This window comes from Nicotiana tabacum, chromosome 3 (assembly GCF_000715075.1).
Source record: "Nicotiana tabacum cultivar K326 chromosome 3, ASM71507v2, whole genome shotgun sequence".
Lineage (NCBI taxonomy): Eukaryota > Viridiplantae > Streptophyta > Magnoliopsida > Solanales > Solanaceae > Nicotiana > Nicotiana tabacum.
In genome coordinates this window covers 122288110-122302834 of record NC_134082.1, presented here as the reverse complement: position 1 = coordinate 122302834, position 14725 = coordinate 122288110, and the positions used below count along the sequence as shown (strand labels likewise).

General features: G+C 40.3%; 1 protein-coding gene across 1 annotated transcript; it reads right to left on the bottom strand.

Annotated features, from left to right (window-relative positions):
• Positions 1 to 3496: 3496 nt before the first annotated feature.
• LOC107810943 (U-box domain-containing protein 45) lies at positions 3497 to 7001 on the bottom strand. The gene is made up of 2 exons (XM_016635778.2): positions 6556 to 7001; positions 3497 to 4860 (listed from the first exon to the last, which is right to left on the bottom strand). Exons 1-2 carry the CDS (start codon positions 6867 to 6869, stop codon positions 4008 to 4010), a joined length of 1167 nt encoding a protein of 388 aa, XP_016491264.1. The 5' UTR covers positions 6870 to 7001; the 3' UTR covers positions 3497 to 4007.
• Between the last annotated feature and the right edge of the window lie 7724 nt (positions 7002 to 14725).

Below are 14725 nucleotides of genomic sequence, written 5' to 3'. Positions count from 1 at the left end.
GGTCCTGTGGAGGTGTTTGGAGGCTAGAGGCGTTCCGGTAGCGTACATTAGGGTGATTAAGAATATGTATGACGATGCTAAGACTCGGGTGAGGACAATGGGTGGTGACTCGGAGCATTTCCCTGTGGTGATGGGGTTGCACCAGTGGATCGGCTCTTAGCCCATTTTTATTTGCCTTAGCGATGAATGTATTGTCATGGCATATCCAAGGGGAGGTGCCTTGGTACATGCTATTTGCCGATGATATAGTGTTGATTGTCGCAACGCGAAGCGGAGTTAACGCGAGGTTGGAAGTTTGGAGACAGACCTTGGAGTCTAAAGGTTTCAAATTGAGTAGAACTAAAACAGAATACTTGGAGTGCAAATGCTGGGATGGGACCTACGAAGCAGATGTAGAGGTAAAGCTTGATGCTCAAGTTATCCCCAAGAGAGCGAGTTTTAAATATCTCGGGTCTATTATCCAAAGTAACGGGTAGGGGTGTTCATTCGATTTATTGATTCGATTTTGACCATTATCGATAGTTACTTATCGATTATCGATTTGTACATATGCTTATCGTTATCGTTTCAATAAGTTTTCGATTTTTTCGATTTCGATTTATCGATTTTTGGGGCTTATCAATTCGGTTATCGATTACACCAATAAGAAAGTTTGCGGGATTCCACGGAAAGTATATTGCTATAAACACGCCTAACTAATATGGACAAAAAGAAGCTAAAATAAGATGAACGCCGTTTATAACATAAAAATTGTGTCAACAAGCACATGCAATGAAACTAAAGTAAGGGATCAAATGTATGCCACCAACACTCCAACGGTATAAAAAAAATACATCATCACGGCTAATTTATTTTCCATTAATTTGAACTTCATCCCCTTGAACTTTAAATATGATCATTCCTTAAATGTGGTAGATAAAAAAATAGGGTTAGAGACTTAGGGTAAAGGAAAGGGTATTATTGAATAAAGGTAATTTTTTTTTTAGTATATCTTATCGGTTTATTGATAAACCGATAACCGAAGAGGACAAAATCGAAATTGAAATCGATAACTCGATAAAAAAAATTTCGAAATCGAAATCGAAATCGATAAATCGATAAACCAATAACAAATAATCGATTCGAATGCACACCCCTAGTAACGGGGAGATTGATGAAGATGTCGCACATCGCATCGCAGCGGGATGGATGAAGTGGAGGCTCGCTTCTGGTATTTTATGTGATAAGAATGTGCCGCCAAGACTTAAGGGTAAGTTTTATAGAGTGGTGGTTCGACCGGCTATACTGTATGGGGCGGAGTGTTAGCCAGTCAAGAACTCCCACGTGCAGAAGATGAAAGTAGCAGATATGAGGATGTTGAGATGGATGTGTGTGTGTACCAGAAGAGATAAGATCAAGAATGAAGTTATCCGAGACAGAGTGGGAGTAGCCTCCTTGGAGGACAAGATGTGGGAGTCGAGGCTGAGATGATTCAGACATGTTAAGAGAAGGAGCATTGATGCTCCTGTTCGGAGGTGTGAGAGGCTGGCCATGACGAGTTTGAGAAGAGGTCGAGGTAGGCCTAAGAAGTACTGGGGAGAGGTGATTAGACAGGACATGGCGCTGCTTCAGCTCACTGAGGACATGACCCTTGATAGGAGGGTGTGGAGATCGAGGATTAAGGTAGAAGGTTAGTGGGTAGTTTTTAGTTGCTCACCGATAGTCTTAGTAGCACGCATGTCCCTTCATATTTTTAGATTTTTATTACGTTATGTGGTTTTGTTCGCCTCAGGTATTGTGTTCTTTGTTGCTATTATCTGGTACTACTTATCCTTTATCTCTCCCTTTTTCTTTTCTCTTCCCTCTTTCTCCCTTTCTTCCTTTCCTATTCTTCTTATTACCCTTCCTGAGCCGAGGATCTATTGGAAACAGCCTCTCTACCTGTTAGGTAGGGGTAAGGTCTGCGTACAGACTACCCTCCCCAGACCCCACCTGGTAAAAAAATACTGGGTTTGTTGTTGTTATTGTTGTAATTAATAAACATTATCATCTTGTTCTGTCACTTAACAACAATAATTTAATATAATTTGATGTGAACACCCGAGAGAGTTATAAATATCTTGAGAATATGTTCATTAAATTAGGTGTAATTTGAGGTACTAGTAAGAGTTGAAACTTGAAATATATCACCTTCGCGTGGCTAATAAATTGCCTTCCTTTCTTCCTGCACAACGCAGGAAATATGATCCGACGTTATCAGGTTGTAAGGATTGGAGTAATAGGTGTTTACTCTAATTCACTTGCTGGACAGTTTTTGCAAGAACAAAATGTGTAGAGATACAATTGGGTCATGACACTTGAGGCAATAATCGACATGAATAGCGACGTATTCTATATTTATATGTACAAATCATAAATGTATGCTTAATCTCAAAATCGCAGTGTTTTGGAGAAGGCTTCTCTAAATTAGGATATTCGTTTTCTTATTATATTGTCAAAAACATGATGTTTACATGACTATATTGTCAAAAACATGATGTTAAGAGTGAGTTTTGGCGCTGCATTCGAAGATACTTTCCGAGGCTCTCAACGCTACAACATTGCTGCACTCTTTTGTGTCTGCTTGTGTGACAGTGATAGTGAAATATAGTCTGATTGCAAACAAACGGCAAAAAATAAATATTTTTGATGTGCACAAGTGTGAGCAATTTTGTCTGCTAATTGGATTTCAAGGCAAAGAGATGCCATGCCTTACCTATTAGTTGACACGTCTCCTGTCAATGGTAACACATTTTCTAAACACCGCTCGAGTACAAATGGTGGCAAAAAAAGGAAATCCACCACATACTCACAACATCTCTATTATATCAAAAAGTTAACGTTCTATGCAAATAAAGTTTGCTTAGTGCTTCTCACTAAAGAGTCCAATAATTATTTCTTTGAATTTCTCGCCTGGTATTCGGTATCCATATTAGGACGCGAATTGACAACGAAAAATCTCAATATAGGAGTAAACTGAGTCTCTACCAAAGGCAACTGGTTAAAAGGAGTCCAATAGTTAAGAGGTCATGACTCATAATTCAGACCCTAGTATAGGCCATTGCTTCTACCTAATTGAGCTTTCCATGTTCTCTTGTTAATTATGCAATTCTTCAATTTGCAAATATGCCAGGTTTTACCTTTAAAATTTCATAGATATCTCAGGCAGGCTGTGTTTTAGAATCAAACTTTTTGGGCTGTTGTTCCATCAAAGCCCCAACCAACTACCTCATCCCCACTACACAAAGTACTACTCCAGTTAATAAAAGTTGGTGTTTGGCAGAATATAGTTATATCTAATACTTATCAAATCATACTTGGTTGCAAAGGAGCCGGGTGAATAACCTGTAAAATATTTATTTTGTACACTGACAGAAGCAAGATTGATCCAATAGATACAGAAACAGAGCCAAACAAGCTTCACTTAGAATATACTTGGTCCACACTGTCACTATCCCATAAAAGAAAACATGGGGAGTTTGAAATCAAGAAAGCAATGGAGTTTTGAATTATAAGCAAAAATTACCAACAAATAACCTGCACCTATGTAAAGATTGATTGCAACATTAGAGCCCTATTGCTTAGAAAGTGTATCAATCTGAATATAACTAGAGACTACATCTGAAATGACATATAGATTAGTAAACAAGTGGAAATTCCTGTACACGATAGTGGTTACAAGCATGGCGCTCTATCACATAATTACAATCATGAAAACCATGATTCAAGAAGAAGGAAACCTTCACTAGCTGTATGAACTGCAAAGCACCGATTTATGTTACAAAGAGCGAGTTCATAAGCTATACTTCCTAAGACCTTATAATTTTCCAAATTATTGAGCACTAAACAGTCACCTGGCAGCTATCTAAGGGCCCGGACTGCCAATTTTCAGTATCTATCCAGCGTTTCCAAATACAGAGAATCGATCACACACAAGCCATTGTTTCGAGAGGAAGAGGGATACGGGAAGAGACAAAGGTAAAATTCTATCATTTTGAAGTAATTTTGGAGACACAACTAGGAACAGAAAGATCAGCTGGAGTGCATACCAGCGCCCTTTGCTGTAAATGTCTCAAACTCTGTTCCATGCTAACTTGTACCATCTCAGCGAGCATCTCCTTTGCTTTTCCTGATTGCTCTTCGCAATCTATCTGAGATATAAGATTGGAGACAATGTTCTCTAATGTGTCAGGCTCAAGCTCAGACCTTGGGTAAGGAGTATCTCTCAGCAACCTCAAAAGTGTTTGTGCTTTTGTCCGAGACTTGGCTGTTCCTTGAACAGTCAGCTCAAGGAGCCCAGGGATTACACCTTCTCTGAGAATTGGTTCTCGGTATTTAGAGCGATCACTCTGACACATTGTCAGGAGAGCTCCTACAGCATGTTCTCGGCTTTGAGGAGATCCACTTTCAAGCACTTCCACCACTGCAAGCACTCCCCCATCTTCAGATATCAATGCATTCCTACCCTCTTCATAACACACCAAAGATTCTATCAGAGCGGTGCACCTTTCAGTAGTTTTTGAAGACTTTTTACAGGATTTAAGCAGAGAAATTGTAGAAGCAATTGGTTGTGCCCGCAGAACTAAGAGTAGATTATCTTGATAAGTTGACAGATTGGAAAGAGCCATCACAGCATCAGCCTTAGCTTGCGAACTGCCGTGCCTTATGATTTCCACAAGTAGAGGGAAAACACCAGAAGCACTAATAATGGGTTTCGTGGCAGGAGAAGCAGATAATGTGAGCAACGAAGCAGTAGCATGATCCTGGAGAGTTGCATTCTCTGATTGAAGAAAGCCAATGATGGGTTCCAGAGCACCAGCATTTATGATACTTATCTTGTTTCTGGAGGTAAAAAATGAAATAAAATAGTCAAATAACAAAGTTCGAAGCTCTAACGCTTAATACTTGCACACTACAAAACTGTTTGAAGTTGGCAGAATTCAGTGTTCAATGTTTCGTTAGCTTAGAGCATAGAGAGAGTAAATATACTTCCGTATCTGATGAAAAACAAGCAGTCCCGCAGTCATATATATCTAAAGCAATAAATCTGCCTCTCCTTTCATTAAGTTTGTGGTTTCTCCAGAATTGATTTCTTCTTTAAAAATAAAAACGTAGTTTTTATATTCCTGATTGAAATGATACAATAAATGGATTTGAGCCAAAAAATTACAAAGAGCTAGATGAATTTACTTGGAAGTACGCAAGTTCTTACTCCCTTTCATTGTTGAATAAACAAACTTATCCGCAAGGTTAAATAACAAAAGTGTCGATCAACGTACAATTGGATCTAAATCATTTAGCACTTTGGAACAATGAACAGATAAGATTAAAAGCATTAAAAATTGCAGAGCAACACCATACTCTAACGTAGTTTACAGTATACCAAAGTACTAATCACAAAAGGATCGTTTGACCTTAAAATGAAATCTTGATATTCCCCATACAGAACTATTTTAAAAAGAAATCCCTTTGGGTGATCGCAAATCTATATTCTTATAAATACATTAATGCTATTAAAATATCAGCAACCATAGTGCAAATAGAATATTTAAATTAAGAGCAGAATTTCTTTATCAGAGCAAGGAATCCAATCCATGTGATAGCTTCACAAACAAGATAAAAGAAAGGCAAAAGGGAGACAAGCAGATGGGTCAAAGAATTAAAAAGAAGAAAATAAAATAAAGCATGTGGATAAAAGAACAGCACACCTTCAAATCTAAGCAATCTGACTTAAAGCATCCGATGCCAAGGGATGCGATCGAAAAACATTTTGAGTAAGTATGCCTCTAACTTTTAAGTATTAACTTTAATAAATCTTTAGATAGAGGCAATAAGAGTATTATAATCTTAATAAACCAATCAAAAGTCTGAAACTAGTGCAGTTACTCTGTTCAATTTATCCAAGCAAATGGAGGCCAATTCTTATACTTAGTACATTTTAATGCTTGAAGAATTGGATCCAGAATTAATCTGAATCACAAGTTCAGTGTGATCGCTTATTCCAAAAACTCAAAAAAAAAAAAAAAAAAAAAAGAATCTGAAGGAAGCACCAGAAGCAAACAAGCATTTAGAAATTAAAGTTTCAATCTTTACCACTAAAAGTTGAATTCTTTAAATTACAATTTACAATAGCCACCAATTTCAAGGTCACATATTTCCACAACCTGAAATACTAAAAAAATTAAGACCATCTTTCTGCTGTCATTGCTTTTCCAAGCAACTAAATAAAGCAGGGAAAAGAAAACAGTAAACACAAAGAAAAATAAAGATGAAAAAGGCCAAAACAAGAAGAAAGGCATCAACTTCCCTCACTAATACACTGATTCCGAGGAAAAAGATGTACAAGTAGAAACGAAAAGTAAGAAAGTGATAGAAAAGAAAACTGAAAATTCCAAAAAAATAATTTCAATCAAAAGCACTTGAAAGAAAATCAAAACTAGCACGAAAATTCACAAGCGAATATTGAATTAAAATCAGAATTCAGCAATAATCAAATCCAAACACTTAATTAAGCTAGAAAACAGAAATTAAACGTACCCTTCATCTTTAACAGCTAGATTAAGGAGGGCAAGAAGAGCAGCTTCGTTAGACTCAAAAGATTCAGAACGGAGCATATCGACGAGGGGTTTAACGGCGTTAGAGAAATGACGGCGGTAACGTTGAGAAGTCTTGGTTAGACGGCGGATCTCCTTAGCCGCCTGAACTTTCAAAGTGAGGTCATCGGAATGAATGAGAAAAAGGGTTTGTTGAACTGCCGAAGACGACGTCGTTCGCCGAATAGGACCATCAAACATACCGTCGGTGGCATCGGTAGTATTCAGTTGCACAGAATTCTCGCCCTCCGAACCCATATTATTGGGAAAAATAGACTAGGAATAGAGAAGAGTGAGAGAAAATAAATATCTGGGAGAGTATAGAAAGAGGTTAAAAGGAAAGGGACAAGTTTATTTTATTTAAGTAATGAGTACAAGAAGTAAGGTAGTTTGCTGTAAAAAACGTAAGGTTGAGAGGAGAGGAAGGAAAGGGAGGGAGGGAGGGAGGGGTGCGGTGGCGTTAAGCAACAGTTATAAGAACCCACCACCTTGTGGGGACAACAGACGGATTTCGATTTCTTTTCAGCGGACGTAGTTGTTTGGTCTTTGGTAATAGTTAGTTAGTGTTCTTCGACCTTTTTTACCAATTACCACTGTGGTTCGGTTAATAGCCTAATTGGCGTGTGCTTTTGGCAACGTTTAATCTTTATCCATATGAAGGAAAATTACCCTATTAATTAAAGTGCCTCACTTTTTCTTATATAATTCTTTTTCATTTATTTATAAAAAAACTGCCATCGGGATGGAGGTCTTTTCCGGACCTATGTTATATTGAGAGGGGTCACCAGCACCATAAGACTTGGCAAAAATTCTCTCTCTATATGCCTTTAGAAAACTGTAATATATTAGTAGTGGACACCCTATATGTAAAGCTGATTTTGGTAGAATTTAAAAGTGCACCCTCATTCTTCAAATTTTGAATCCGCCTCTACTTCAACTTGTATATTATCAAATATATCTATTACATGTAGGAGGACATAAACTTTAGCTTCCATAACACGACGGAGAATGATAGTTTTCATTTTTATATATATATATTCGAGCACAAAACGCATGACCAAACTGGGAGGGCTCCTCCTATACATTTTGTAAGCTAGAACAACCAAAAAAGATGCTATGTACACAGCAAGTAGGAATATACAAGATCCCATCCTATCTAGTGGTAGCATCATTAAAAATAAAATGATTCTTCCTTGGCCTTATTCTGAAATTTGCTTTACTAACTCCGGTAACGAGTTAGCTTCCTCAAATATGACTTGGTTTCTCATCTCACACCCACTCGTAATCAGCCCCTCAGGCATAACATAAATCAAGAACCGCCCCTTGGGCAATAACATGATTCGGATAAGGGTATTTGTTGTTATAAATCCAATTTTGCATCCCGTCAAATTTAAGTATATTTCGTAATGTCTCACAATAGAGTCGATCTCAACTATTATAGTGAATACTTATTGTCCATCATAAAACAGGTATGAGTAATTGATTATTAAGTTTTAGATAGATATCGCCTAATATGTTTTGTCTTTATGATAGTATTATTAAAATCCTATTCTTTTATAATTTTCATCTTATTGTATTAATCGTTATTATATTTTTAATTATTGGATTCACACCGCGTAAGCACATTAAAAAGGAAGCTATCTTTACTCCCAAAAAATTATTTTATATTTAAACAGGAGACTTCTGATTAAGAGCGAAGATGTCATCCTATCCGTCATTGGTGTGGTATAAACCCACCTCTATTCCAAAAGGTTAAACCGAAAGTTAGTGTGAATAAGAAGGGCACTTGGACATCTCTAGAAAGGAGTTTGGGGAATACGAGTTGTATACTCCTACGTGAAAAATAAAAAGAAATGAGTTAGTTATGTTCAGCTGCTGATTTAGCTTTAGCATGGTCAAGATTCAACAACCTCAATATGTTGATTTAACTCTCTCTAAACGTAGGCTTATAGAATTGACACAAGCAGCATCCTTGGGGCTTTAATTAATTTCAAAGTATCAAAATCTTAAGTTCAAATTGCAACAAAGAGGATTTTGTAGATTTTTATAATATCTTTTTAAGAATTTAAATTATCTATATTGGTAACATCAAGAATTACAATATCAATGTAATTTCTAATTTTAGGTCGTTTCGCTCTATCTTTCGGATTATCATGTTATATTTATTATATATTGTTACCTATTTGTGCATGTCAAGTTAACTTGATAGTGTAGAAAAAATATATTTTAATTGCGAATAAGTTAAACTCCTTTTATACGTGGATTATTGCACTACTTTGTGTTTGTATAGTTAGTTCAGAATATCATTTTCTCACCCGCCATTCTATTTTATAGTTCTCCCAAATCTGTAGCTTCTTACTTTTATTAATTTTACTTAACTAAAACAATCAATTTTGTAAATTAATTCACTTTCAACTTTCTTTTGCCTGCCCCCACCTTTACAGCTTTTCTCCTTTGTAATGAACCTTGAACATTTATTAAAAGCAATTCGATAATTAAGAAATGGCATCTTCAGACGTGGAACGAATAGGCCCAAGTGCAAAATCAGTGCGATTTCACTCTTTTTATTTTTATTTTTTTATAAAGCACCTTTTCATTCTTTTCTCAAATATCAGAGGAAGAACGTACATATAAAAATATAGAATACGTAGCAATGAAATATAAATAAGCTAATCCCAATTTATCTTTTTACAACTGCAATGTTTGACTAAAAAGATATTGAAACCTTTTTGAACAAATCAATCAAAAAAAGTGAAGGGGTAAATCTTAGTAGAACATAATAAATTCCAGATCGATGAGCTAACTGAATACTTAGTAGACAAGACGAAATAGAAGTAACCAATCTTATTGGAACTTTCGTTGTGTCTCCCATTAATCAATGGGGGAGGTTGTTTTATATATTATGCTTTTAAGATTGCTAAATTGTTCCTTTTGTTCTTAGGAGGACTGCAGAAGAGGGAAGTAAGGAGAGAGGGTAAAATTCCCGATCCCTTTAACTGAAGGTTTTCCCTTACTATATATAGTCATGGGACCTTTGCTATCTACTTGGTCCGACACCTCTACATTATGTCTGTCTTGGTCGTCCTCTAAACATCGTTTCTCTTGGCTCGACGTGTACCGAGAATGCTGGATATGGAGCAGGACATGTCGTCTTTCACCGCCTTGCTGCCTGGACGGGACGTTGATCAGCTTGACGACAGCGGTCAGATTTTGACCAGTACAGTTAGTCCCTCCGTCTATCGGGGTCATCCCCTGTCGGGTCGGGCAGACGGATCATGATTGCTACGGATTCGAGAGAAATCTAGCTGCTTGTTCCTTGGTTATGCTTTTTAGGTTTCAAGTGGGATAACGACGTTCTTTCGATATCCTTAGACCGTTGCGGCTGTTTCGGAACCGAAACGTCATTTAGCATTAAAGCGTTGTTTCGTGGCTGCAGCTATTATGACACATGTTCCTGGGGAACCGAAACGTTTCGTGCCCTATCAGATTTGATTGGCGACTCTTGAATTACGTGCTTGGGGGATTTATGTCTCTTATAAATAGAAGGAACACATCATTCGATTGGCACACTTCTTTGCCTTTTGCTTGAAATAATTCTGCAGATATACTTTCTGATACTCCAAGTTTTTGTTTGCTCTTAGTTAACTGAAAACTCTCATCCTTTCTTTCCGTTGTCTTTTTGCCACATCATCTTGACAAAATGGCTGGTGATTCCTCTCGCACCGATCTCCCTATCACAATTCCGGAGCTGGAAAATATTGCTCAGGCCACTGGAGGGACAGAAGTGGTGGAATATGAGGAGGTCCCGTCGATAGTCGAGATTTTGCCTCGTCTTGGGAGAGAATTGACTAACTCCGGCAGTCGCGCCGGGGTGGAGCCGGAGCCTGTCCCTTCTGTTATGAAAGAAGAAGACATTGCAGAGTTGAAAGCTAGGTGGGGGATCCCCGGTTATGTAGACATGCGACCGACGATAGGGAATGGCATAGTTCATTTTGACCGTCCTAGGTACTGCGTGTTTTACGCCTATCCCTTTCTTATTGGATACACACTTCCTCTCCCTCTCCTGGTGGTAGATTTCTGCCGTTTTTATGAGGTATGCCCCGCCCAACTTTCACCGTACCTGTATAAGCTGTTCCTTATGTTGCTCAAGTTTGCGGAACTCGCCGGCCGTGAGATCACTTTGGATCACATACTCAATATCTTCGCGCCTCAGCTTATCTGCGGCACGATGCTTCACATGCGTCCTCGGGGGTCGAAGAGTCTGGTGGTAAAAATGGACGACAGGGCTAACCGTCGTTTCTACGAGAATTATTTCTATGTACGGACTGAACACATTATGGCGGATCCAAAGGGGTTCCCTAAGAAGTGGAACTTTACACGTAAGTTTCTTATGTTTTACTTTTTAGTCGTTGAGATGCCCGACCGCTTTCTGTTACAGTATTAAACCCCATTGTCTCTGCAGCTGAGAAATTGCCCCCTCCATCTGTCGAGGGTATCCGCGAGTGAGTGAGCGCCATCCTTCCCCATAGGGCGGGGGTTCGCACATGGTCGGCCTTTTATGAGAAATTTGGACGCAGTCACAGGTGAGATGTCGTTTCAGCTTGCTATTTTCCCTGTCTTTTTACTCAGTTACTTATGTGTGGTTTTGTCGATGCCAGGGAGAGTGCGGAGAGCGAGGGCTCCTCTATTAGCTTTTCGTCAGTCGACATCGTCTGCTCGCCCTGCTGCAGTACCTACCGCCCGACCTTCGTCAAGGGCTGCTTCAGTCGAGTCGGCGGCTGTGGTTATTCCTGCGGAGGCCACTTCTCAGACTGAGGTCCCGACTCGTGTCGCTTGTCTGACGGGTGAGTCTCCCCGTGCTGAGGAAGAAGAAAGGCCGTCCAAGAGGCGGCGAGTGGAATTCGAGGAAACCCCTACGACTGTAATACACCTAGACAACTCTCCCTTGACAGAATCTAGGGCAGGGGTTGACACCGCTCCGCCCATAGAGATGGAGACAGCCGTCGTATCTGCCCCAGCGACGAAGGTTCCTGCTGCTTTTGTTAATCAGCAGCCTATCATGACGGAGGGTCAGGTTTCTGAGGCTTTCATTGTGGTTTCGGACGTACCCTTATCCTCCGTGCCTAGTGGTGCTTCCTCCTCAGTTGCTGGTAGAGGAAAAGGCGTTGTGGTCGACGATTATGAATCCGAGTCGGACCTCGATCCTAATGATATGAGGATGTTTAAAGAGGGTATTACCCACTCGATGGTTCGTGCGGGAGGTTTGGTCCCCATTCTTGAGATTTCTTCGGATGTTAATCTCCTGGGGGACATAGAGGGTCTGGTTCCATAATTCGACATTTTGTGTTTTGCTGCCGAGAACGAGGCTTTACGGAACGTTCCTGATATCGATTTGATGAATGAGGTGGCCGTTATGGGCTTGAGAGTATGTTGCATTTTTCTTGTATACTTCTCTCATTTTTCTTGCTGATATGGCTTTAAACCATCTTCTCGTTTTTCAGATGTACATTGTGGAAGTGGAGAGTATGAGCAAGTCCGACATTTAGGCCAAGCTTTTCTTGAAGATGTTGGAAAAGTATCGACTCTATCGCAACAAGTTCCATGAGATGCACGAGCGACTGAGGGAGAATCCTGGTGCTTGATCCCTCGGAGAGGAATTGGAGAAAAGAGACCAGAAGTTGATAGAGGCCATTCGGAGGAACAGTGTGCTCGAAGAGCAACTTCGTGCGAATGATGGAAAACTCAAAGTGGGAAAGGGGGTGGCCGTAGAGTGTGACTATCTGCAGGGGAGACTGAGGTCAATGCAAGCCGAGATGGACCAGAATCTTATCAAGGTCGAGGCGATGAGTGCAGAGTGGATGGGAAAGATGGCCGAGTTAGAGAGAAAGGCCGCCGGGTTGGAGAGTATCGAAAGTGCCTAGTCTGCAGCTTCAGCAAGGGCAGCAGCCCTGGAGAACACTATCCGCGTCCTCCAGTCTGAGCAGGAGTCGGAGAGAGCGACAACAATGCTTATGGAGGCGAGGCTTGAGGAGCGCATTAGTGAGATCGATCGGGAAGCTTCAACCTTAGGAGATCAGGTCGCCGCTCTTGAGGTTGAAAAGAAGCGACTGTTGGCATAGATTGAGTCTTCCTCCGACGTTGTTCACCGCCGCTTACACAAGCTTTGGGTTCATGCTGAAGCTCAGCGGGATATATACAAGAGCCTGTGGGAGACAGGCAATGTTACTGAGGCCGCATATGAAGGAGCACGAGCAAAGGCGCGAGAGGCTCGTGTCAACTATGGTTATGAATCTGCGAATCCAGAGGCCGAAGAGGGCGCGAATGATGAGGGAGAGCTTCCTGGAGATGATGGCGATGATGGTGGCGGTGATGACGCCAAGTGAAAGAATGTTGTCTTAGTCTATTTTTTTATCGTCGGTTGTCGTTGTTCCTTTCTTTTTTTCTTCTTTTTTTTATTGTTGGCTTGGGCCGTGTGTAATCTGCGACTATTAGCGCTGTTACTTTGTATAAAGAATTTTTTCATTGTTATTTGCCTTGTACTTTATCTTTGTTTTCGCTTTTCGTGATTTTGGTGCGGGATAGATTCCCATATGGCGAGTCCCGGTTTTTCCACTCCTTTTTACTTAATGATGGCCTCTGGCCTTATATACATTTCGAACTTTTCTCTTTGGTGATGGCTCGTGGCCTTGGGGGTGTGATTTTGAAATTTTGTCGAAATATCAACCCGTCGTTGTTCGATCTAGGTTGAACTTTCCTTTTTTGGCGAAGGCCCTTGGCCTTAAAGGGTGTTATTTTTAACTTATCGAAATAGTAACTCGTCGTCGTTCGATCGAGGTCGAACTCTTCTTTTTTGGAAAAGGCCCCTGACCTTAAAGGGTGTTATTTAGAACGTATCGAAATAGTATCTTATAGCCGTTCGATCGAGGTCGTACTCTTCTTTTTTGGCGAAGGCCCATGGCCTTAAAGGGTGTTATTTTTAACGTATTGAAATAGTAGCCCATCGTCGTTTGATCGAGGTCGAACTCTTCTTTTTTGGCGAAGGCCCTTGGCCTTGAAGGGTGTTATTTCGAACGTATCGAAATAGTAGCCTGTCGTCGTTCGATCGAGGTCGAACTCTTCTTTTTGGAGAAGGCCCTTGGCTTTAAAGGGTGTTATTTCGAACGTATCGAAATAGTAACCCGTCGTCGTTCGATCGAGGTCGAACTCTTCTTCTTTGGCAATGGCCCTTGGCCTTAAAGGGTGTTATTTTGAATGTATCGAAATAGTAACCTGTCTTAATTCGATCGAGGTCGAACTCTTCTTTTTTGGCGAAGGCCCTTGGTCTTAAAGGGTGTTATTTCGAACGTATCCAAATAGTAGCCCATCGTCGTTCGATCGAGGTCGAACTCTTCTTCTTTGGCGAAGTCCATTGGCCTTAAAGGGTGTTATTTCAAATGTATCGAAATAGTAGCCCGTCGTCGTTCGATCGAGGTTGAATTCTTCTTCTTTGGAGAAGGCCTTTGGCCTTAAAGGGTGTTATTTCGAACATATCGAAATAGAAGCCCGTCGTCGTTCAATCGAGGTCGACCTCTTCTTCTTTGGTGAAGGCCCTTGGCCTTAAATGGTGTTATTTCGAACGTATCGAAATAGTAGCCCATCGTCGTTCGATCGAGGTCGAACTCTTTTTTCTTTAGCCAAGGCCTTTGGCCTTAAAAGGTGTTATTTCGAACGTATCGAAATAGTAGCCCATCGTCGTTCGATCGAGGTCGAACTCTTTTTTCTTTGGCCAAGGCTTTAGCCTTAAAAGGTGTTATTTCGAATGCATCTAAATAGTAGCCCGTCGTTGTTCGATCGAGGTCAAACTCTTCTTCTTTGGCAAAGGCCCTTGGCCTTAAAGGGTGTTATTTCAAATGTATCAAAATATTAGCCCGTCGGCATTCGATCGAGGTCGACTTTTCTTTTTTGGTGAAGGCCCTTGGCCTTAAAGGGTGTTATTTCGAACGTGTCGAAATAGTAACCCGTCTTCGTTCGATCGAGGTTGAACTCTTCTTCTTTGGCGAAGGCCCATAGCCTTAAAGGGTGTTATTTCGAACCTATCGAAACAGCATCCCGTTGTTGTTCGATCGAGGTCAAAC